At 53.0% G+C, this 25,363-nt stretch overlaps 1 protein-coding gene across 1 annotated transcript; it reads right to left on the bottom strand.

Moving 5' to 3' along the window:
- On the bottom strand, positions 1–22,943 carry PHGDH (phosphoglycerate dehydrogenase). Its single transcript, XM_081122228.1, has 12 exons — positions 22,692–22,943; positions 16,568–16,719; positions 15,129–15,194; positions 11,667–11,721; positions 11,476–11,574; positions 6,814–6,946; positions 6,169–6,317; positions 4,620–4,772; positions 3,130–3,262; positions 1,921–2,051; positions 832–1,069; positions 1–289 (listed from the first exon to the last, which is right to left on the bottom strand). The coding sequence occupies exons 1-12, from the start codon at positions 22,827–22,829 to the stop codon at positions 135–137; spliced, it is 1,602 nt and encodes a 533-aa protein (XP_080978354.1). The 5' UTR covers positions 22,830–22,943; the 3' UTR covers positions 1–134.
- Positions 22,944–25,363: the final 2,420 nt, after the last annotated feature.

The following is a 25,363-nucleotide window of genomic DNA, read 5'->3' on the forward strand; positions in this document are numbered from 1 at the left end:
GGGGGTGGGCTCTTTATTAGGTGGTGACTGTTGTGCTATAGGGGTCAGACCACAGAAGCAGTGTCAGCCCCAAGAATGTGATCTCTCAGTGTGGATCACAAGGCCCCCGAGGCTGGGCCCGGTGAGCCCCGAGGTTAGAAGTGAAACTGGAAGGCCTCCGTCACATGCTGCTTCCAGGCATCCAGGCTGGGCAGCGGCAAGGAGATGCCCATGACGTGCCAGGTCTCCCCATCCGACACCACTGAGGTCTGGTAGGACAGCAGCTGCACGCCTGCCTCTGCCAGGAGCCCTGGGAAGAAGAAACCCTTGGTTGGCACAGGGCATGGGAAAGAAGTGAGAGGCTGGGAGTCTAAGACAGCTGTGATCAAAACTCCCTGAGGCCCAGGCGCCAGCCGACTGGGGCAGGTCAGGATGCCCGTGGTGCCGGAGGGGATGCCCGACAGGCTTGGCTGTGGTCAGGAGACCAGCGCTCTGTGGCTCTGAGCTCCTGGGATTTGTCTCCACAGGAAGGTCTACACTGTGCTTTACATGGTGAGCAGCCCAGTTAATAGTGGCTCTGCGGTCCAACCCTTGCCACACTGCCCTGTGACCTCAAATAGTGGCTCTGCGGTCCAACCCTTGCCACACTGCCCTGTGACCTTCCTCTGAGCTCTGTATCTACTTCTCCATGTTCTGGAAACTGGAACCACAGACCCTCTGTCAGCTGCAGATCCAGAGGTGCCCTGAGGCTGGAAAGGAGCTGAAGGAGGCAAAGGTCTACAGAACCCAATCCCAGGACAGGACAGCCCCTTCCCCAACCAACCACCAGCAAGCCCACAGGCCCCTCCTCACCAATCATGGTAGGCAGCATTGCAGGGTTGGAGGGCTGAGCCCGGAACAGGAGCAGGGGCAGACCCCTGCGGAGAGGCACTTCTGGTCTGAAGACAGCTCCGTTGAGTGCCTGCAGCACAGGTGTGGTGCCCTGGACCAAGCCCACAGCCTGGTAGGGGGCACCTGCCAGGGCCACGGTCAGGAGGCCTTCCCCGCATCCTTGCTCTCCTGGCCCAGCAGAGTTATGAGAGATGGTTACCTGCAGACAGAAAGCAGGGGGCACAATTAGGCCTCCTGGCTGCATCGCGCCCACCCTCTCCCTCAACCCCCTGGCTGATCTGTAGGGCTTCAGCAGGGCCAACCAGGCCAGCAATTCAGGGCCAGGGGAATGGGCCAGTGGGCTAAGCCTTGAGCCTCTGAACAGCAGCTTCCTAAGGAAAGATGTGCCAGGTACTGGTAACGGCTTGGAGGGGAGGGGTGGGAGGCAGGGTTAGGACCTTGGTTAGCAGGTCTGCCTGGAGGCTGAATGAGCCTGAACCCTCCTGCTCGCTGCTTCCTGCACAGAACCAGTGGCCAGACTCAGATGTGGGGGTGCAGAGCAGGGAGGAGGGGGGTCATGGGAGTCCTACTTCCCATTGCTTCTGCCAGCTCCCACTGGCTGAGAAACACAGACTTTGATCTACAAAGGGAACCAGAGGGAAAGGTGCCAAAGAAAAGCCATGAGGACAGCAGAGGCTCAAGGGTGTGTTGCTGGCTCCCAAGGAGTCTGCAAGCTAAGCAAGAAGCTGGGTTCTGCAGTGGACCGAGCCCTGGATGGAGTCAGAGGCCCAGCAGCCTGGCTCCTCAGTCTTCTCAGCTGTGAAATGGGGGGTGTCAGAGCACGTGTACACAGCACTTTCAGGCATAGCAGCGCTCGGAGGCAGGAGGAAGCCCCACTTTGCAGATGAATACGTACCTCTCGGGTACCTCACAGGTAGACAGTGTCAATGGCAGGACTGCACCCAGGGCCCCACCCACTGAGCAGGGCTGCAAGCGTGCTTTGAAAACATGTTTGGGGGGAGGGAAGGGCAGAGCTGGCAGGATGGGGAGGGAGGGCAGGTGGGCACTCACATTGAGGCCAGCCTCCTTCACCAGCAGCTTGGCGTTCACCAAGTTCACATCGACGTGATTGGAAGCGTCCTTTAGGAGGCCAACAATGACCGCAGGGCTTAGGCAGTTCCCAGCATTCTTTAGGGACATACCTGGGGACCGAAAAGAAGCCACCATGAGGTCACTGTTTACTGAGAAACACAGGAGGGGCAGGAGACCCCACTTTGGGGTCACGGGCTCATCGCTGCACTGGGGGCCCCGATTCCAGCCTGCCTGGGCAGTCCTACTTCCCCTGGGGAACGGAGACAGAGTGGGTGAGTGGACCTGCCCCAGGGGCTGGCCCAGACTGGTCCTGAGGTCAGGACCCCGATGACACACTCAAACAGTTTCAGAAACTCCTGTCCAAAACTCAGCCCAAACCCAGCGCCCCCACATACCTGCCATGGCCTGGCCACCCTGGCCTGCTTATCATACTCAGACCTTGCCCAGGACAGGCAATGCTCAGGGTCTACCCACCCCACCCCCAATCTCTTCCCAAGAGAGTAAATGCCTAGCAGTCAATGGGGAGGACAATCCCGTGCAAGGTTTAGGGGACGGGAGCCCTCCCTGGTCTCCGGCACATCTGCAGAGGGCTGGACCTACGGCAACCGTGGCCAGAGTCTGCTCAGCCACCGAGGGGCAGAGAGAAGGTGCTGTACTGTTCCCAGCCACAACTGAGCAAATGCCCCCAAGGCGATCAGCTTGTCCCAGGGTCCATTTCAGCCTGTCACAGAACACAGAATGTCCCCACCACCTCATGTGGCACCCCCACCCTCACTCTCACGTCACACATGAAAAACCCACAGCTCAGAGACAGGAATGTCACACAATAGGTAAGTGACAGAATCACATGTCCTGTCACCTAACCCGGGACTCTGTCCAACAATCCTATTGCCTTTCACGAGAAACTCCATCTCTTGTGGAGGTTTCTCTTGCACCCCAAACATGTCTATCTTTAAAATACTGCACAAACATGATTTGTGAAAATTAAGTATATTTCCCAATGACTTTTTGCCCCTCCTCTTCTGTCCCCACTCAGTAGCAAGTGAGCCATACTCAGAACGTGGGACGTAGAGTCCCCAGACCAGAGTCACCTCTGAGTCCCTCACTGTCTGACCTGCAGCAGACACACCTGGTGGGGTGCGTAGTCCACAACCCTCTCCCCTTCCCTTTGCAGTGTTCCCAGCTCACCCTGCGTTACCACCTGGATGGTCCCTTTGGGGGACCCGGCCCAGGCTCGCATCAGTGTCCCCAGAGCTTCTGCCAGACCGATCCAGGGTTTGGTGTGCGGAGAGAAAGCACTGGTAAGGGCCTGGGCATTTACCTGCAGAGAAAGGAGTGGGGCTGAGGTTAGGAAGAGGTGGGACAGGGCACGCCTGTTCAAACAAGGTCTTGCTGCTGAGACTTAGCTCCCCACGGAGAGCAGAAGGCATGGGCCACCCTGGCTTTCGGGGCCTGGGGTTTGACAACTTCCATTAGGCACCAAAACAAGATCACCGCTCGTTCCTATAGCTGAGAGCTGTAGAGCAGGAAGGGCACAGAAGGCTAAGACCACAGCGAATTGCCAGAAGGGGGAGGCACCTCCCCTTCCCTGAACTGGGCCAGTCCCACCCCCTCCACAGGAGACCTGTTTCTCTGGTGCATGGACAGAGAACAACTGGGGAGTCACAGATCACTTGGACACAGAGTGGAAGCTCTCTGGATGGCATTCCTAATATGCTTTCTCCCCTTTACTTAGTATCGTGATTTAAAAAAGAAGTGTTTACATTGTCATTGAACACTTTGACCAAATAACACACTTTATATAAAGCAGGGTGGATTCATATACTTTTATCCTATCACTCTTCAAACAGTGAGCCTTGTGGAGCCCACCACAGGCTCGTGCGCAGGTGAAGGAGGCGGGAGCCACACATCCTTCTAAAGCTCTAAGTCTGGGGTCTGGCCACTTGACGCCCCCACTAGGGTTTTGATAACAAAGCCAGCTTAATGTGAACCTAAATTTCTGTTCCATCCTGTGGTCCGAGAGGCTCTGGGTCCGAGTTAAGCACTGGCCACTTCTGCGAGGCAACTTGTAAAAAGAGCCAGCTATAAAGGATTTAATTAAAAACCCGGGCTTGACAGAAATCCAACAGGCTGCTGCAGGAGGTAAGGGACGGAAAGCATGGAGGCTTCTATTCCTGTTTATAAGATGTAACTGGCCGGGCACTGGAAAGGCGGCGGGTGAACCCCAGCGCAGGGTCCTAAGATGGACACGATGCAAAGGGGCACTCAAGCCCCCGAGGTGAGAGCACCCTGGCCCTCAGGGGCTCTGCCCACAAGCATTCCTGGCCCCCCCAGTCTACCCTCCCCAGCCATGCTCCCCCATTCGCAGGCATGTGGAGTACCAAGGAACCTCTTCCCAGACGCCGGGCCTGGGAAGAACTGCAATCTCCGCGCGAGGCTCCACCGTCTCAGGGCGGAGCTGGGCTCCCCGATGCCAGGCCCCGGCTATCAGGGCAGGGGACCGCCAGCTCCGGCCACCCTGCCCACAGGCTGACTCACGTGGGATCCTTCTATCTTCAGCTCCCAGAGCTGAGTCTGGTTGCCACACTCGGCTCGTCCCTGCTGTCACCATTCCCATCACCAAGACTCCCGCTCCTCCCTCTGACCTCTGGACCACCCCCCCACACCGAGATACTTACGACCCCAGCTAATGCTCTCCCCTTCACCATGTCCACGAACTGGACGGCGATCTCCTCCCCGCAGCGGCTCTGGGCCTCCCTGGTGCTGGCGCCCAGGTGGGGGCAGCTGATGACGTTCTCGTGGTCCACCAAGGCTCGGTCCTGCGGGGGCTCCTGCCCAGAAAGGGACAGTGCTGCTTGGCCGCCATGCACCACCCCAGGGCAGGAGGGAAGTTGGAGGGGAGGAAGGCCCGGAGGGACGTCGCCTTCCATTTGTATTTTGTCAGGGTTGTCCCTGGGCTCAATGACCAGCTTCCTCACGGGTGTCCCACCACAGCACAGTGGTGGACAGAGCTGTGGACCACCTTCGAACGTCCCTCTGGGTAGATCTCCATCTCTCTGAGCCTCAGTTTCCCTCTCTTAAAAATCGGGTAGTCCTACCTACCTCACAGCATCACCATGGATTACACGCCATAAAGCAAGAAGTTCCCCAGCAGGGGTAACTACTGTTGTTCCTGGTTTTCCCCCTGAAAGCCTCCCCCATCCTTACAGCACTTACTGCTGCTTTTTGCAGACCTTCTTCCCGGGACAGGCAGCCCCCCCAGGTCCCTCCACGCCTTCTGCTCGCTGCCCTCGGAACGTGACTCAGGCCTCTTCACTTCTGGGCATTCTCCCCAGGGCTCTGCTGGCGCCCACATCTACTCCGTGAGTGCCAGGCCCTGGCAGTAAGTGCTCTGAGGAGGCTGAGGGGGGAGGGGAAGGCTCTGTGCTGGGGGGATGGCAACCGAGGGGAGGGGCAGGCACACCCACATCAGGGCCCTTACGACCTAGTTGAGAAAGGTTACCAGAAACACAAACCAAATGCACTGTGCCCCCTGGGCAGGGGATGGACAGCGAGTGCTAGGGGCTCAGAGGGCGCCAGGGACTCGCCAAGGCCACAGAGCTCATACATATCCAGCACCCGCCCACTGCCCCGTCCAAAGTCCACGCCCTTTCCCCTGGACCTCTGCCGTTAAGAGGCGGTGGGATTCAAGTGGAGATCGCTGGTCTGGTGTGAGGGCAGGGTGGGTGGGGGTAGTGGAGGAGACCAAGGGAGAGTAGCCCAGTGCATTGGGGGGGGGGGGGTGGATGCCTAACCACTGTCCTGGGGCTTCCTTTCCTCCCGGGAGAGAAGGGAAAGGAAAGCCAGTGGACACAATGGGTGGACTTGGCGTGGGATTCGTGTCATCAGACCCGTATCAATGCACGAAACCCTGTCTCCCTGCCCCAATCCTCGGCTTCAGAATGATTTGCTGCCGTCTTCTCTGAGGTTATCAACACAGCAGCCCTAGAGGAGCACAGGCCAGGACCTGGGTCCGATTTAAACTCAAGTTTTGCAGAAGCCAGTGTGGCTGCCTCCTACACTCTGCAAGGCCTCCTCAAACCACGCAGGTGTTACTTTTGACATACATTGGACCATTTCTCCCATTTATCATGGGCCTAGAGACGTGACCCAAAGGCCTCCTGCACCACCCCGAGCCCTGCCCCTTCCCCCTAACCCCCGCCCCCACCGCCCACTGCGGGCACTTACCTCCGTGAACACGTCCAGCGCAGCCCCCGCGCAGTGGCCCGACTGCAGCGCCCGGAGCAGGGCACCTTCGTCCACAATCCCTCCACGGGCACAGTTCACCACGCGCACCCCCTTTTTGCACTGGGCAAAGGTGCTGTCGTTCAGCAGGCCTGGAGGGGAGGGAAGGGCTTCTTGTAGGGATGGTGCCAGGAGCCCAGGGACTTGGCTCCAGCTCCCGATGGCCCCTTCCCCACCCAGCTCTTCCCTACAGGCTTCCTCCCTTCTCCTTCCTTAAGGAAAAGGGGCTCTGGCTTCACCCCTCCCTTCTCAGATGCGCTGGGCCACACCCAGCTTAGAAACATCCTGGAAGTCCCTGAGATATTATTGCTTCCAGTGGGGCGGGAACCAGAAAGGCCTGCAGTGGCCCCAGTAAGTATCCAGCTCACCCCGACACCCCAGAATTCCCTTCTGGCTCACCCCTCCCGTCTGATTAAGGGCATTTCACAAAGCGTCCCCATGCTGATGCTGGCAGACCTGGGGGACCCTCCCCAGAGCTGTCCCCCAACCCCCCCCACACACAGTGTCTGTGGAAGCTCCAGACTGGGGGCCTACCCTTTTCTGGTCTGTGTCTTCTGTGGCCAAATCACAAGGTAGGGACACACCTACCTGTCGTGGAGGGCAGGAGAGGGGTGTGCACAGTGATGAAATCACAGAGGGGCCAGATCTCCTCCAGGGGCAGCTGCTGAACACCGAAGGAGGCCGAGACCTCTGGCGAAATGATGGGGTCATACCCTACAGTCTGGTCATAAGTGACAGAGAGGGAGTATCATTATTAATTATTAGTATTTGTATTATTAACAATGGCAACCATTGAGCACGTACCATATACTAAATACTGTGCTAAGCCTGTTGCAGACACCAGAGTACTTCTTGAGACAATACAATGGGGCTGGCACTATTCTTTCTACTTTAAAGCTGGAGGCAGTGGGGTTTACACACTAGGCAGGCGCAGGGCCAGAGTTGAAAGGGAGGTGTGTCTGCCTGCACGCTCTTAACCGTTAATGCAGGAGCAGCTCCTGTGTGGCCACGGTGGAGCTTGGAAACCCTTAGAAAGCAGGGAGCCCACATAAGAGAAGACGGTGACGTGGGGGATCAGTGTGGGATACAATCAGGAAAGGGAAGAGAGAGGCTGGGGGCCGCCTGAGGACCCACAGGGCCAGAAAACAGGCAGGAGCACTGGCTACTTGAACAGAGTGTGGCAGAAGGGAGGGAGGGGCAGTGCTGGTGCAGAGCAGGGTAGACCAGGACTCGTCATCCGGGAAAGGGGTGAAGGACATGTGCTGACACCAATGGGGAGGGGATGGTCCTTTCTCCCGAAGTTAGTTTTAGGCTTAAGATGCATCTAGTCTTGGAAGGCATACTGTGGCGACTAATCACAGTGAAGGACAGATGCTTTCAACAAGGTAGTGCTGATGGGGGTGGGGAGCAAGGACATCAGAGGAGGAAAGTGAGACAGGAAAGTGAGACATCAAGGTGCCATGGGTGGGCGCGGGCCCAGAAAGAACCTTAGTCTGGGGAGGAGATGGGTCTCCAAAGCAGAAGGGCCTCCCTGAGGATGCTGAGGAGGAAGGAAGACTGACTCCTGGGAGATGGGGGCAGCCAGGAAACTTCACTAATCTCATGGAATTGGCCAAAGGTCATCACATATTAGTGATGGGACTGAGACACACCAGTAAGCTAGGACAGTGGAATAGGGAAACAGACAGATAGCTGAACAAACCGGCTGAGCGGCTTACAGCCAGACAGAGAAGGTCACCTCCCTAGAGATAACATCTAGGCTTCAGTTGCATTTCAGCTCCAGGCCCAGAAAAGCAGCAAAACCAGGTGGGTGACTTCAGGACCAGCTGCAGTGACTAACAACCCCCTGCCCTGGTGCTGGCCAATCAGTAGAGACCTGGAAAACCAATGAATATTCTGCTGAAACCTTCCTGGAGACCTCTCCTAAGAATCCCGCCAGCAAGGGGGAGATAAAAAGACCCAGCGTGTGCTCCCCGTCCCAAGAGATGTGATTTCTGGATCCCACTTTTCATCGCCCTGTGGAAGAAGGAAAGTCATGTGGGACCGACCTCGGCCACCGGTAGAGGTTTTGGGGAAGAAGGCTGCCTCCCCGGCCCTGTAGGATCACCAGCTGGTGACCGCCACAGGCCCACATGGCCCTAGTCTCAGAGAGAACCTTCTTGTTGGGGAGGGCAGAGGATCCTGCCTTGCTCTCACAAGTCTCCTTTGTCTCGCAGGCCAAGGCTGCTGGAACAATGGCCCCTTCATCTCTAATCCAGATGTACTTGCTCATGGGGAGTGGGGAGAGGCCGGGACATGGACAGAGTTCACAAAGCCAAGTCTGAAGGAATGGGTTCACACAACTCTAGGGACCCTGGGCTCACAGAAGCCAAGAAAGGGGGGTAGCTGCCTAGAGGAAGCTGAGCCTGGCCAGGTGCCCATGCCCAAGGTACCTGGGGCTACAGGGAAGTGGACAAGACAGGAGAAGATAACCCCAAGCTTTCTTTAACAGAGACAGTATCTCACTCATCTGCAGGGGAAGAATTTGAAAGAAAACCCGTTCTTGTTTTCACTGGAGACACCCAGGGCAGACAGGAGCTGAGCTCAGCTAAGAACTGGGCTCCTCACACCAGGAGACCATGTTGGAGATGGGGGAGGTCAAAAGGGTGACATCGGTCCCAAGTACCAATGCCTCAGTAGGGTCCTGATGTTTCCTGGAAAGGGTCAGATGTCCAAATGCGCAAAAGTTGGGGGAATTTCGGGTACACACCATGTGAAGACTAGTCTTAGAGAGGAGCCTTGGGGAGATGCCTTAAGGAACTCCCCGCCTCAATCTTAGCCTCAAGAAAGACTTCTGAGATAGAGACAACAAAGGAACCTGGCTTTTGACGCTCCTCAGCTGTGGATGGAGGAGATCAAGGCCCCTTCCAGTGACAGAGGCTCCAATGAAGGAGCCTGACAGCTACGCCCACTCTTTACTCTGTAGCCAAATTTTTTGGCTTAGCTTTGGAACTCTCCCCTCCCACAAAGGAATTTTAAACAGAAGCCCAGTGTAAAACCAGATAAAGTCAAAGCTGCAGAGATAAGGGCCAAAGCCCCGCCTGACCACCTTTCTAGGACCTGAGGCTCTGGGAAGACTTTGAAAATCACAGCTCTGGGGCAGCAGGAATTCCAACTACCAGATTGAGATAAGAAAGCTTTTGTCATAGAAAGAACTCTGGGCAGAGACTATTTATCAAGGGTCAGGAACAAAGGAAGACACTGGTGGCACACGGCAAAGAGCACAGATTAGAAGTCATCTCTCTGCCTGGAGACCAGATTCATCTGGACCCACAATGGGTTAGGGCCAGGACTCAGTCAAAGCGAGAAGCTGAACTTGTAAAGGGAGGCCACCTGAGTCACTCCAGAGCGGCTAGGTAGCTCTTGAGGGGCTGAGGTCGGGGAGACAATCCAAGGCATGTCTCAGAAGCAAGAAAGCCCAGAGCAAGCCTCCAGAGACATCTCGACAGAACCCCCAAAGGGAAGCACCCGCACCTCAGCGCCATGCTGGGAATAAAACATGTGGGCGTAAATGCAGGCTGTGCCCAGGGACATAGGTTAACACCGATGAGTAGGTTCTATACATCTTTTTGAAGCAAACACGTGTCTGAGGGGTACCTGTCACTTCCACTGCCCCACTCAAGGTCCTACATCCCCCTGGGCCTCCCAGAAGCAGTTTCTGCAGGAGTTGAGTGCCTGCTTGTGGCCAGACGGACAGACAAGCTTCCTGATTACATCAATTATTCAGGAAACGAGTGAGGCAAGGCTTTTTGTCTGGGTTAAGTCACTGCAAAAGCCTCAAGTCCTGAGTTGGAAGAATCCAACGTGCTATGGCACCATGGACCGGGAGTGGAAGTAACGGAAGGAACATTGGGCTTGGATCCTGTTCCAGTTACTGTATCATCAATGAAACAAACACTCACCTATGTGGCAATATGTGCTGGGTTTACCTAACCCCTGACCCCTGCTTTTAGATGACCAGAATTCCCTGTGAGCTAAACCTTTACCTTGATCCCTCATAAGAGGCAAGAGGAGAAAGTGCTCTTTGTGGCTGAAGGCACCTGGCCTCCCCTGCACAGGACGTGGGGTTAGTTTGTGTTCATGATCAATGGATCCTGCTGGGCCACACTCCCCACTCTTGGAGATCTAGCAAAATGTACTTGCCCTTCCCAGTGCTAAGGCTCAGGAGAGACGTCTGAATGACTCAAACATGGTGGGGGCTGGAGGCAGGAGGCAGAGGCAGATGCTCAACGTGGTATAATGGGATCTTCTCTACAATCCATTTGCTATGAGCCCTTAGCAAAAATTTACAAGCTCAGGAGGTCAATATAAAACCAAGGGTTCATCTAAAGGGTCCCTCTAATTCTATGAAGGTCGGGGGGACAGGCAGAAAGGGAGTGAGCAAGGGAGAAATGGAAAATTCTGTAACAGTGCTGTGTATATTTTTCTAGACAGGAAATGATCTGATTTTCAAAGCTATTTTCCTTTGTTTAGCTAAAGCCTCCCTGGCTGCAATTTGAACCCACCATCCCCTCACAGCCACCATAAACAGGGAGACATCCACCAGCCCTCCCCAGAGCCTGTCACTCTGGTCTATCTGGGCACCTCTGCAGTCCCCTCTCTTGTCTAAGTGGCCTCCCCCTATGCAACATCCCCGGGGGTGGCACTGCTATTGATAACAACCCTCCCTCAACTGGAAGCCTCCCAGAACAGCATAAGGCAGGGCTCTAGGGGCAGACAAGGGCCAGGAATCATTTTTGAGAAACGTGTGGGGTCTTCCAGCCACCATGAGCTCTACGATCCTGTGAGAATACAGACAAGTACCTTTCAATCTCTCCTGAACCGTGGAGGGGAGCTAGAATATGGGTGGACAGCTGCTCTGTTGTAAGGCTATAGATTTGCTCCTGTTTTCTGAATTATCATAGATGACAGACACAGCAAACAAGGAGGCCCTCACAGCAGGATACAAGGCTCCTCTCTGCTCTGCGGGGACTCAGGGCTATTACACACCCGAGAGCTGAAGGACCTCCACCGAGCATTCCCAGATTCTGAATTCAAGTGTTCACAGCAGCAGGAAATGCTCCCTCTCCCCGGCTTTACCGCCTATTTAAGTCAGGGGCTCTAAAAGGGGATGGGAGGGGGGGCAGACCCTCCTAGGACAAAGCCTTCAGCTTCTCTCAAACAAAGCTGCCTCTTCCAAACATCCTATAGGAAAGCCTGCCGACCCCTTACCTTCATCCCAAAGGACTGCATCCGGATGGCCACCTCTCTCCCGATTCTGCCCAGGCCAAGAATTCCCAGGGTCTTTCCATTCAACTCGGTTCCCATGAACTACAACCAAACAGGCAAAGAAGCCAAAGTCAGCACCAGGAGTGACGGTCAGGCACTGGGCCAGGTGCAGGGAGGCAGGGCCAGCTGCTCACCTTCTTCCGATCCCATCTGCCGTCCTTCATCGAAGCCGTCGCCTGGGGAATCTGCCTGCAAGGACAGACAAGGGTTCAGCCAGCCCACGCAGACCCCCGCCAGCCCAAGGAGACGTGACACGACGGCCGCACAGCCACCACCTCTGGGGGTCATGAACCAAGCTCCGCTGGGGTCTGGGGGCTCAGGTTCAGAAACACAGAGAAGGGTGGAGGTTGTGCAGCAGAGGGAACCCTTGGTGAGGCTTGACTTGGAATCTGTCTCCAGCTAGGAGTCTGGGAAGAGATTCTGATCCCACGTCAGCCACCGGGGTATCAGAGAGGCTCTAGGCACATAAAATGCAACAGTCAATCCTCCCGGGTTTGCAGGAATAAGAAAAGTGGTGTTGAGGGTCCCCGATGGCATCAAGAGCGCCAGGAATTCAAGGATTTGCATTTTCTTATTTATTCCATCCAGGGCCACAACCTGCAACATCTACTATTGTATCAGGGGACAACTGATTACCGTTCCTGGGGAGTTTCTTAAGGCCCAACCGAGGCAGGCTTGATTTGAGTGTGTGGCTACCACAGTCCACACACTCGTAACTTCTCCACCTCCTGTCCCACCATGCGTGCAGGCAGGCACATGCTCGAGCACACACACACACGCCACACCCCACAGTCTCTCTCCTATTGGTTAACATGAAAGTCGCCTCCCCACTTGTTTTCTGGAGACAAAGGAAGTAAGGGCAAAGTCAGAGGTCCCAGGGTAAGATAAGTCCCCTGGGACAAGGTCATGCAGGCTTCTTGGGAAGCAAAAAATGTAAGAGACAAGAAACAATGTTTAGAAAGTTTAAGGAGTATCTTCTCTACTTCAGACATTCCTACAGGCAATGTTCAGACACCCATTAGCTCCTTCAGTGCTCCCAACTGCAGGCTGAGGGGCACCGGGGGTTAAACGCCTCACCCAGCACCACCCACCTGGAAGCAGCAGAACTGATTCGGAGCCAAGGCCCCCATCAGGGAGCCTCCTGTACTGAAATGCAGGCTTTCCTGCCGGCCATGAAATTCAGTGGGGTGGGTGAGGGTGTGCAGAGAGAGGTTCCAAAATATTGTTCTGTGTTTCTGCTTCACTGACTTATTAAAAAAAAAGAAAATGCTTTCATGTCTACACAGTATCAGGATGTCCGCCTGCGGGTAAGGCTGTCCTCTTCTGATGGGAGCTCCGTGGACTCCTGGTAAACTCAGCCAAGCTTAAGGAACGAGCTCCGGGGGGGAAGCTCCATCTCCCCGCCCTGCCCTCCTGCCCCATTTCAGGAGAGTAGTAAGGGAAGGTGCTTTGCCTTGAGGAAGCGCTACCTTCTCAGAGAGCCAGCCTGACAAATGCCTCGGCTAGTGAGACGGCACCCCCAAACCCCCAACGCCCCACCCCCCTCCTTCACCTGATACCTGCCCACCTGACCCAGTGGTGCTGAGAGGTACATACAGGTGGCCGCACAGGGCCCAAGAAATCTCCAGACCCTCCCTCCGGCTGCTGTACCCAGCTGGTCAGAGAGCCTCCCCGGGTCAGGCCCTCCCCAGGCCATCCTGGGGATCAGGATGTGGGCGAGGGGCCTCGAGAGCGGCCCGACTTACAAGCGGAGAAGGTAAAGCAGGCAGAAGGGGGCAACGTGCATTTGTTGCATTCTACTCTCTCCTCTCTCCCCGTGGCTCTGTCCTCCTGCACCCGAGGAACTCCCACCATCTGTCCAAAGCCCCGCTGTGAGGCCCATTCAGGGCCTCCGCACCCACAGGGCCCAGTGCTCTCCACTTGCCGTCCACAGCGCCCATTCCTGCCTAGCCAGGGAAGCAGTCTGATTAAACATACAAGCTAGGAGAGACAGTAATTCCTTTTTAATGGGTACTTATTTCTTAGTTTCGATGCATCTTTGATGAGTGAGGTTGTGGATGAGGGATGGGACCGGGGAGCTTCCTTTAAATCATTCCACTATACTGACGCTTTTAAATAAAGCTGGTCCTGGAATAGGGGGAAGATTATTCCTCGCTCCCAAGCCTCTTCCCACCTCCAAAAAAAAAAAAAAAAATAGAAAGAGAACTAGATAGAAAGCTGCACAAAGAACCCTCCTTCGCTCAAAACACAAAAAACAAGAAAGGATCAGTGGTTTAAGTAGCACAGTGACAGCAGGGCCCAAGGCCTCCACACTCACCCAGGAAAAACACACACAGCCCACATGGTCTGGAGACCCAGCCAGCCAACTCAGGGACCCCTTCTGGGCTGGGTTCCAGCTGCTGTGGAAGTTTTGCCTGTTCCTCTCTCTCCAACCTCCTCTCCTCTTCGCTGGCCAGTGAGTATCAGTGAAGACCTCAGATCTCAGGCAGAAATCTCGGGGAAGAGTTAGGACAAAGCTGAGCCCCTCCAGGCCCTCGCCAGCAGGAGGAAGAACAGGTCCTGAGAGAGGTAAAGAGTAATCTCTCGGCCCCAAATTTCAGGCCTGAGTAGAGAAGGAAGGAGACCTGAGTGCTGGTTTAAAGATCCAGGATCTCAGTGATGCAGTTTCCAGAGATCCTGCTGATCCCCCACTGTGGACCCAATACCAGGGAGATGAAGAGGACAGTGACTGAGAGATCAAGGAAAAAGAAAAGGGATCCAAGGTCCTAGCAGCTCTACAGAGATGCCTCCTGTCCTGTCCCTGGCTCCATGCCCTTCCCCGACCACAGAAGGGCTGGAACTGTCTGTTCAACAATCATTTAAAGACTCACGCATATCATGTGTCATATCCTCTGGTTCCTAGGCCATCCCCTCTACTCAGGAGGCCCCCACTCCCAGAGTCCCGGCTAAAAACAAGAGATTTGACCATTTGGATGGCCTTGTGTTACGAGCCCACTGGTAGGCACAGGGATCTCAGGACAGCTTTTTATTCTATTCTGTTCCAACAAAGACCTGTGAGGACAGTGACAGAGAGGTAAGCCCTGTCACGGGGACCAAGGGAATCAGTGCGGGACAGAGCTCAGAGGAGGAATCCAGAGACAGCTTCTTGGATGAATGAAGAACAAAAAGAGTTTTCTAGACGAAGCTGATGGAAAGGGTGCTCCAGGCAGCAGAAAGAGCATCTGCAAGGCCCAGAGGGTAGAAGTCAGTGTGTGAAAACCGACTGCCGACCGCCAGGAGGGGCACAAAGGATGGATGCGGAGAGTGGAAAGTGAGGGCAAAATGAAAGATCCCACGCAATTTCTTTCTCCACGACCCTGCTCCTAGGTAACGAGCAGTACCCTGGTCACCGCCCCTCCCCACTGGCGGCACTGGGAACCCGACCTGGAGGCTCCAGAGTCAGTGTTCAGCCGAGGACTGATGGACTTGAAGGTTCTCAGCAGGCTGCACGTCGCCAAACTGAGGTGTTCCTAAGTTTCTGCAGGTCACTTTGCCTAGGGAATCACACTCATTGACATACCAGAGGGACTGGGTCTGCTAAGAAGTCGGTGACTTACCTGGCCAGACACATGATCATCCCACAGGTGAGCTCGGCAGCACTGAGACTGTTCCCATTGGGGGTGCTAAAGAGCAAAGGAAAGAGGGGACATTAGTGGGCACAGGCCCGGTACTCTCACTCCTGTCCCAACAGAAAGCCTTGAGGACACGCTGTGCTGTCTCTCCTGCTCCATGAGCTTAGGGGCTCTCAACACAAATCCCACACCACCGTCCCTGATTTCTCTGATGTGCTCCTGCCCACATCCCAGGGCTGGAAGGAAACACTGGTTTTATGTTCTTATGCTGAGGGACCTCCAGTAGAGAACACACCTGGCCTCTACCCAAACTCACTTCTTCCGAGGCAGAGAAGTGTCTCCCTCCATTGGGAGAGATGCGTGTGGCTCAGCCCTTCTCTGTCTCCTCTCATTTCTGAATCTACCTGCCTGCAGGAAGCACAAATGTCCCTAGGCTCCATGCCACCAATCTGTGCCTGTGATGGGTGATACATCTATCAGTTGCGGAAGTCAGCCCGTTGCCCACTAACCTTCACCAAGGTGCCCACCCTGACTTATTTGTAGCAAAGCGAACATCTCTCCACCCGTGTGGCTTCTCCTATCCCTCAACAAGTTCTGAGCTGAGAAAGCTTCCTCACACCTTCACGCTCACAGCAATGCTGAATTCGCCCATTTTACAGAAAGGAGAAGAGAGATAGCGATCCATGAAACTGTCCCTCTCAAAGGCTTGTGTGTTTGTTTTTGAAAGAATTATTAACACACATGTTCACCCTCCTTCTTCCCCTAACTGGGTCTTTTCATCTCTGGAAATGAAGGTTACAAGGAGAAAAAAAGGTCGAGAGATTCTATATTTTTAAAAAGGTCAAGATAAAAGGATTCTCAGCTATCTTGGCAGCTGCTCTTGGTTAGGGGACATCCTATACCTACAGCAGAAAAAACGGTGTCTACAAAAACAGCTCCAGTGGGGACCCTTTTCCTATTGGCCCTGGAGTGTGAAAAGAGAAACTGGGGTCCTGGCCACAGGGTGCAGGGAAGTGGGGAAGACAAAGAAGGTAGAGTTACTCTATTTGCAAAGGTTGTGCATTTACGGAGAGATAAGAGCAGGGCTAACAATACCTGGCTCCAGACAGAACAATGGAGGGGGAGGGTCATGGCTGGAGCAGAAGACAGATAAGTTCACTAACTTTCTTCTGACTCCCAGACCAGGCTGCAGACCTGCAAAATATCTGTGGGGTGGGTTTGTGAAGCACTGAGTTTACAAAGAGCCTCAATGTCAAACCCTCGGGCACCACTAAGCTGTGAGCACTGACTACCAAATGGACCAGGCCTACACCAGGCCTCCTCCTGGAAGCCCTCTAACTCCGACCCAGCTTTCTCTAAAGTAAATTGTTTTCCTGCCTCTTCGAGGTCCATCTCCACACCCACCCCTGGCGTCTGCGACTCACTTCATGACCAGGATGCCCTTCCTTGTTGCGGCCTCCAGATCCACGTTGTCCACGCCCGTGCCAGCCCTGCCCACTACCTGGAGCTTTTCTGCTGCATTGATGACATCAGCCGTCACCTTGGTGGCCGAGCGGACGATAAGGCCTTCACAGTCCTGAGGCAGAAGACAAAACATGTGGGTCCACAGTTGGTCTGGCTGTCTTTGGATCTACTCAAGACAAAGGAGGCAGTGGCATCTGTGCACAGTTTACACAGAGAAGCTCCACCAGTCAGGTCTGGGTTCAAATCTAAGATCCATCCCCTGTGAACTATGAATCTGAGCTTCAGCCTCCTCAACTATGTGAGAGGAGGCAATGAGATAGGACAGGTACAGCTCCTGCATGGTAGGTGGCCCAGCGCAAGGGACATCGCTGGCTCCACTGACCCTGAGAGGTAGGATCGAATTCTACCTTGGAAGCCACCATACTGGCACATGGAAGGCACTCCATAAATGTTGGTTGGCTGAATGAATAAATGAAGTAAAAAAAAGACGAAACTGTTGAAAGCCTCTTTATCACAGTCAAGAGAAGGGATTTCTGATGCTGGATTTTCAATCATGTGACCTGTTCAAATATTTGGGGATGATGGGGGTGGGAAGAATGGTGAGAGTAGGTTTCCATGGGCCTCTAATCACTGGATTGAAACTGATGGGGGAAGGATGATCTATGCAATAAATGGCATTAGGAAAATGTAAGGAAAAAAATACTTAATTTCTATCTTGCTACAGATTTTTAAAATCCAGATTATAAATTAAAGAATTTTTAAAATACAAACATTAGAAGAAAATGTAAGGAGATATTTTTATGATCTCAGGATGGGAAAGTTTCACAAGCAAGGCACAAGTTCCAGAAACCATAGGTGAAAATAAAAACAAATTTGATTACATCTGAAATTTAAACTTCTGTGAGGAATAGATTCCACAAACAGAGTTAAAGGCAAGTAAGCAACAGGCTCGACAGAAGACAAACTCCTAGCAACATATATAACAGAACAAAGATTCATCACCAAAAATGCTCAAGACTTCCTGCAAATCAATTCTTTAAATGATAAAAAACCTAGTTTAAAAAAAAGATATAATAGGTAGGCAATCAATGAAAAACCAACAAAGTAGTAGCCAGTAATTTATAAAAACTCTTAAACACTATATATCAAAGAAATACGAATTTTAAAATGTGGTATTTTCGTAGTTACAAAATAGTCACGGAGTTGTCAAGTACAGAACAGAAAATATACAGGGTGGGATAAAAGTAGGTTTACAGTTGAGTACAAGAAACAGTTTATTCTTGTAATATTATTTATTAATTCTTATATCATTTTCCATACAAACAGTAGACCTACTTTTGCCCCACCCTGTAGTCTATAATATTGTAATAACTATGCATGGTGCTGGGTGGATACTAGAATTACCGGGGGAATCGCTTTGTACATTATATAAATGTTTAACTGCTATGCTGTACACCTGAAACTAATATAAAATAATACTGAATGTCAACTGTAATTGAAAAAAAATAAGGAAGCTAACAATAATAGTTTAATATACCCTTCTTAGTTTACCTGGTGTTCAAATAAAAAGATTACCACGTTTGACTTTTTCTCATGAACCAGTGATACATACATAATTTTAAAATTACTTTCAGCTTACTAAAATTAAAATGTCCTTTGCTAGACATCTCTGAATAGATTTTTAAAAATCAAATCAGGGAACTTCCTAATTTGCCATGGGACTACAGTAAAACAAATTTTTGTATTAGGTTCAGAAGACCAAAACACAATGTTTTAAAAATAAAATGTGGTATTTTCTGGTATCATATTGGCAAAAAGGAAAGTTTTTAGTACTCAGTGTTCGTGAAAGCATAGAAAAATAGGAGAGTAAATTGCAGAACCTTTTTGGAGGGCAGTTTCGCAGTGTGGGAGCACATTGTTCAGGTGTATTCCTTTACCACCAATGGCACGGTAGGCAGTTGGCAGCACACTGAGGACATAAAACCTCCTGTCAGGTGGTCGGTCAGCCCAGGACCAAAGGTCAAAATTCAACTCACAAGAAGGGGGCAGGGACCACACGGAGTCAAAATTCTATCACCCTGCCTCTCCTATCAAGTTCTGGGCCCCATTTCAGGCCCAGTCCTGCTCCCTGCACTCTACTCAATCACCCCCTTGGGTTGCAAGGGCCTGGCCTCCTTGAAGGTTCTCTCCAAAGCTGCCACCACCCTCCCCAAACCTTGGGCATCTTCTTCCCACAGAACAGAATAGACTGGCTGTGGGGGAGGAAGCAGGCTCTCCAGCTGTCCACCCAAGGCCCTGAGGACAGGCTTGGAAACAGCACTTTGAAGTTTTTCTTTAACCAGCCCAGCCTCTCTCTATGGAAGGATGGTCCTTAGGGATGCTTCCCCTGCAGCCTCTCCCTATCTTTCCCTCAAGGGTGATGTCCCTCAAACCAGCTTTCTTTGAAACCAGGACGCCTAAAGAGTTGGGATGTACATTCAGAGCTTGCCTGGACCAAGAGGACAATCTTCCCTTGGAGACTCCCATTCAGCAGACCCTGGTCCCACCCCACATGGCCGGAGTTCACTAGTTTCCAAGGCCTCTTACACCCCCTACAACCCCAGCTTCATTAAATTGAATCCTCAGCTGATTCAATCAGCACATATTTAATAAGACGATGTGCCAACCTATCCCCCTATTTCCCACTGATCCCTCAAAATACCAGGTGCTCCTAGGCACCATCCCCTTCTCAGGCCACAAGCCATTCCTCCAAGATTTGGCTCCATGCTGCCCATTCCTCTCCTCTCCTCTCCTCACACAGCAAACTACACAGCCTTTTGCAAACGCAATTCATCCTGATGCTGTGACTCTAACTTTTTTCTCCAGCATCTCCCAGGTCCTCTTTGGCACTCCCAGGGTGGGAATGAGCCTCTCTCACCACTGTCAAGGCTCTCTGAGTTTCTATCCCGTATCAGGGTTCTGCGTGCCAGCTGGAACAGGCATTCCCTCCTCCCTGTCCCCACCAGCTGCCTCAGAGCTGGGAAACAGCAGGCCACTGTTCTGCTGGATTTATGGCTGTTTCCAACAAATGCTAAACTCAGCAGTGAAAATCCATTCACGTTGCTCAAGTTCACACATGCTTCCTTTCCCAAGGAGGCCAGGCTTGGCCTTGGGGGCGATTCAATCATTGCTCATGCCTCTGACTTAAATCACAGAGGAATCAAAGGAACGTTCCAGGTCATGCGCCCCGGTTATAGAGGGTGCAGGTAGGCACTGTTGTGCACAATAGGCATAATCCTGATTAAGTAGGGGATTGTTTAACTTTTGCAAACGAAATCCTAGTGTACAGGCCAGAAGTCCCTATTTTGAATGAGACTTTCAAAAGACTCTTGCATGGAAATTTATTCCCTTCTTTATCTTTCTTAAAGTTCTGAGATAAAGGTGTAAATGCATTACTGGCATGTGGTCTAATGGATTCTGACCAGAACTGCTATTTAATCAGATAGAAGAAAATATGCGAATGCATCACATATAGTAAGGGTATTATTTCATGAAACTTAACTGTGTGTATACATGTATATGTGTATAGTGAGTTGTCACGTAAAATGAATTTCTGATTGTGGGTCATGGTCAAAGTTTAAAAGCCACTGATCCCTGGTAAGATTTAAATGTTTCTGCATATTAGATTTAAGAAGTGGCACCTGCTGAGAGAGGAGGGATTACACAGTCCAAGTCTCGTGAATTCCAAACAAGACGCTTTACTATTTCAAGCCAGTGTTTCCTAAATGTTTTTGACTAAGACCCACAGTTAAGAAACACATGATTAAGTTGTGGTTTTAAACTTACATACCCCACAACTACACACGTAACTGAAACAAATTTCATGACTTAGTATTAGCCTTACTATCCGCACTGCTCTCTGATGGTTATTTTGGTGTGTTTTTTTAAATGCTAATCATGACCCATTAAACCAACTTCATTACCCAGTAATGGACTAGCTGTGACTTGCTTAAAGTCTGAAAAGGACCGTTCTGGGGGAGTAAGAGAGAGCGAACTGTGCCTGCCCAGAATACGAAGGAGTGGGGACCGAGGCGGGGCTTGGTTCCAAAACGTGTTGGAACTTCCTTCAATATTATAAAGATGTAAACCGGGGAGGGCAGGGACACCAACCCAGATGCCTCTCCAGGCAGAATAAAAGATTACAGAGTGGAGAGAAGGACCCTCCCGTCAGCTGCCAAGGAGACTAACCAGCACTCCGAACTGAATGCTTTGCACAAGCAGATAGGAAGGCTGGGCGCTCCCAAACAGCCCAAGGGTGCCTGGCTGCCTAGCCAAGAAACACCCCTCCTGTCCAGCCAGTTCCCAGCGCCTTGGAAACGGCCTCCAGATTTCAGCTCCCCACTCCCAGCTCCCACCTGGCTGACTTCCCAACTTCTCGGAACCCTCCCCTACAGGGGAGGCCTCCCATTCTTCCCAACGCCACCCTCACCCCTCCCTGCCCCCGCTGGGGGAGTATAGAATCGCTAATTTCCATGAGAAAAGCTACAAAGCCCCAAGAAAAGGCCACTCTGCCCATTCTAGTGATCTGGTGGAGGCGAGGGTCAGGAGCTGGGCTAGAGGCCGCTCAATTGCCTTCTGGCCACTGCCCAGAGCCAAGGTCATTGATTCCATCCATACAAAAGAGGAGGTGGGGAGTGTGAGGCGCCTGCCTCTCACACCTCGACCCACCCTGCTCCCAGGATTAGGTCCTGAGCCCTTGCCCCCCACGGGGTCCAGGCCCATCCCCCCTTCTCTCCACTTCTGCAGCGGCGGAGCTGGCAGGGGCTGGGCTGCCAATGCCAGGTGGTCTCATTTACCAACTCATCTGGTCAATCGATCGCCGTTTGGCCTGGTTCCCTAACTAGCCAGCAAGCTTCCAGAAGGCAGGGTCCGGTCTGAAACTTCTCAGCGCGGGTACAGCACTGGGGGGAGGGGAAGGGAGGGGGAAGGGGGGCGGGGGCGGGGGGCGGGGGAGGGTCAGTGGAGAAACGGCAGCAGATGCGACCGCAGAGAAGCGAGCGCGGGCAGCTGTGCGGGCCACGCGGCTGCGGCACCGCGACAGCAGCCGCCGCCTCTACGGTAAGATTTAGGGACTCGGGGAGGAGCGAGGGATGGAGGGGGCGGGTCGGCGCGGAGGCCGGTCGGGGTGGGCAGGCAGCAACGGCGCGGGGGGGGTAGGGCGGCGGGCTGCTGGGTGCAGTAAAGAAGCGCTGGAGCTGGAGTGCAGAGTTCACAGAATAAATGACATTCCCTGGACGAGGCCCCCAAACCTCACAGGCCCCCCTTACAGCCAAGGTAGATTAAGGCTTGAAGAAGCCTGTGAGATGGAGTCCCGAGAAAGGTTTGCTAAGGAACAGCAATGCCCTGGAGGCGCCTGGGACCGATTCGAGTCCAGCCTGGTCCTTCCTGACCGGCGATGAGGCCAAGGTGAGGCCATCCGCCCGGGCCACGTGCGGAGACTGAGCCCGGACCCCGGCGGCGGCCGCCGCATGGGCCGCCCAGCAACCTCGTGCGCCCCCCGCCCGCCCCCGCTTCCTCCGAGCTCCCAGGAAGCCGAGGGGCGGTGAAAACTCTCAGCAGTCTTGCGTCAGACAGGCAAGTACGTTTGCTGCCTCGCCTGCAGCTTCTCCAGCTGCCACGGGCCCGGCTGGGGCGCGGCGAGCGCCCCCCGAGGAAGGCGGGGCTCGGCCGGGTGAGCCAGGGCTTAGCCGGGGGAGGGTCTCGGGGAAGCCGCTCCGGCCGCCTCGCCCGGTGCCCGCGCGCAGCCCGGCTGCCTGGGCCGGGGCGAGCCAAGGCGCCGGGGAGCCTGCCCGGCGCCCCGCGAGCGGGGGCAGGCCAACGTGGTAGACGCAGCTGCAAACTGAACGGAAAGTTTACACCCTGAAGCGCGCCGCCGTTGGTTCCTCCCCCATCCCCAACCTCTAAATCTGGAGGCCCCGGGACCTACAGATACCCGGCCGGGGGTGGGGGGTGGGGGGTGGGGGTGGGGCGCGCTGGCCCCGGCGCAGCCAGCCTGTTTCCGCGGAGGATGCCACGGAGCGCTAGTCTTTCCCCCGCTCGCATTACCTGCAGCTCGGCTATCAGCTCCTCTTTGCTCAGGTTCGGCTTCTCCACCACCTGCAGCCCTCCATCTTGCAGGATCTTCCTGCAGCAAGGGTCCAGGCTGTCGCTGATGAGCACTTTCTGGAGACTTGCGAAGGCCATTGCTGGGGCGGGCCTCGGAACCGACCGCTGTCCCTGGGCAGAAACACCTCCGAGCCGAGGAGCGGGCGCTCGGGGGGCGGCCGTGCGTAACTGGGCAGGCTCCGCGAGCTCCCGCTCCCCTTTTATCTCCCCGCTCGGGCTGCTCGCGGCCCCTGTGATTGGGCAGAAAGGCCCCAACTCTCGGCGACTCCGCCTCCTCCTCGAGGCTCCGAGCCTCTGCTCCCCTCCCATCTTGCTGTTCTCGGGCTTGAATTTCTCAATCTCAGCCAAAACCCTCCCCTGCACCTGGTGAGCTTATAGAAGGACGATTTGCGCTGACTAGCGCGTTATTTATACCTGAAATAAACTGAGAAAGGTTCGTTCTCGCCGTGAGAGCAGGGCTCGTTTCATCATCGCTTCTTTCCTCCCAAGGATTCATTCAGGGACTCCTGAACAGCATTTATGGAACACACACCTACTGTGTGCCAGGCACTGTGCTGGATGCTAAACGGGGCTCAAACATCAAAAAGGCATAGCCCCTGCCCTCTGGTGGCCTCGCACCTGAGGGCACTGAAGACACAGACACCGAAAGTTATATAAGCAAAAGCAAGAGCAGACTTTCTGAGAACTCACAAAGCTGTGGTTAATTCCAAATGAACGATACGATGAGAACCCTGCGTTTAGAAACCAGCAAGGGACCGGGTGCATTTAGACAGAACATTTGTTCAGGTTCAGCATCTTCCTCTCCCTCCACTTTCTCTCTGATAATAAAAATGAAAAGGGAAATGATATGTCAGTCTATACAATCAATATGCTGACCCACCAGGCACTTCCCAGCTCTTAACTTTCTGTTAAAACCCTACAACAAGCGTGCTCTCCCAGACCCCACTTTATAGAAATATTGGAAAATTCCACCTTGGATTATTTCTCTTTTTAATTATTTATTTATTTATTTAAATATATCTTTATTGGTTTCAGAGAGAGGAAGGGAGAGGGAGAGAGAGAGTTGAAACATCAATGATGAGAGAGTTGTCATTGATTGGCTGGGAGCCCGCAACCGGGCTTGTGCCCTGACCGGGAATCGAACCACGATCTCCTGGATCCTAGGTCGATGCTCAACAGCTGAGCCACGCCCGGCAGGGCAATAATTTATTTTTAATTATAATCGACATACAGGATTACATCAGTTTCAGGTGTACAACAGCGATTCAACACTTATATACCTTGCAAAGTGATCACCACGTAAGTCTAGTCACCACCTGTCAGCACAATTATGATGTTTTGACTCTATTTCCTATGCTGTACAGTATTTCCCCATAACTTATTTTATAATTGGAAGTTTGCACTTCTTAATCGCCTTTCCCTTTTCTACCCTTCCCCTCTGGGGACCATCAGTTTGTTCAGTTTGGGATTATTTAAGGCCACCTAGGGTGAGAAGCAGCATGAAGGGTGCTCATAGATGGCTGGCCCAGTGAACCATTGTGGGCCATTGTTCTGCGCCATTCAAAAGACTCCAGGGCTAGATTCGTATCCTCTAGAACTATGCAATATCAATACTATAAAGGAATAGAAATTTGGGACCCACAGTTCCTAGGCACGGGTCAAATTGTAGACCAAATGCTCCCAACGGTAAAGATGATTTGTCTATCCTGCACTTGCTTGGGTGGTGATTTCTTGTTCCCACATCCCAGCACTCATCAGTATTTCACTTCTCTTCCTCTCAGGAGGTATAACCTTACCCCTTGACCCTAAACCAAACTGTTAACAGGGAGACGAAGAGGCCTCCATTCTTGTCTTCTTGAGGGAAAGATTTTAATCAAGAGACAAAGTGTAGAAAAGAAAGCAAGAATTTATTGACCGCAGCAAAAATATCCTTGGGACAGTGAAACCAGGAAGGTGCACAGAAGAAGCAACAGGAGAGCCTAGGCTGGGCTGCTCTGGCTCACGGGGAAGTCAGAGAGAAGAGGGCCTTGGAGACAGGTTCGGGGCGTAAGCCTGGGGCGAGCTGCCGCTGCCCATTGCTCCCCTGGTTGCAAGTCTCCTGGGGTCCCCTTGGAGGGAAGAAGGGGAAGGAGATGGTGCTGGCGTGCTCCCCTGGGGGTGGGGGAGCAAGTTGGGACCTTCATTTTCAAGGATTTTAAAGTCTGAGGGCTTAAGGGAGGTCTCAGAGGCAGATCAATAGAATATCCATCAGCTTTAGGCTGATGTACCAAAATGAGATTTGTTCTTAATTTGTCTGTCCTTGGGTGTGGTTCGCAAATGGCACTAATTGGATTTCTGTTATCTGTCTCCAGGAATAGGGTGACGAAGTGCCTCCTGGGGTTGGAGAGTAAAAGTGCAAACCATTTACTCTTAAGTGTCCTTAGTTTAGGGAAGAGAGGAATGCTGTTTAACGATCTGTCTCAGTTTCCCTATTCCGCTTGTCCTGAAATTTCCTAGCTTTTACTTTGCTATAACAAAACTTCTTGGATACTGTCCAAAGTCACATCCCAGAGGCCCTTCTACACCTGTCACCTGAGCATTATTTTATTTATTTATTATTTATGCCCCATGTA

The sequence above is a fragment of the Miniopterus schreibersii genome (assembly GCF_964146895.1).
Source record: "Miniopterus schreibersii genome assembly, chromosome: 19".
NCBI classification, from domain to species: Eukaryota; Metazoa; Chordata; class Mammalia; order Chiroptera; family Miniopteridae; genus Miniopterus; species Miniopterus schreibersii.

Bases quoted from the DNA above. Each gene is read 5' to 3' on its own strand.
- PHGDH (XM_081122228.1), bottom strand. From the start codon at position 22,829: ATGGCCTTCGCAAGTCTCCAGAAAGTGCTCATCAGCGACAGCCTGGAC. The intron at 4,773-6,168 runs GTAAGTGCCCGC...CTTTCTGGGCAG, and splicing joins CGCTGGACGTGTTCACGGAG to GAGCCCCCGCAGGACCGAGC. The intron at 290-831 runs GTGAGGAGGGGC...TCTTCTTCCCAG, and splicing joins AATGCTGCCTACCATGATTG to GGCTCCTGGCAGAGGCAGGC.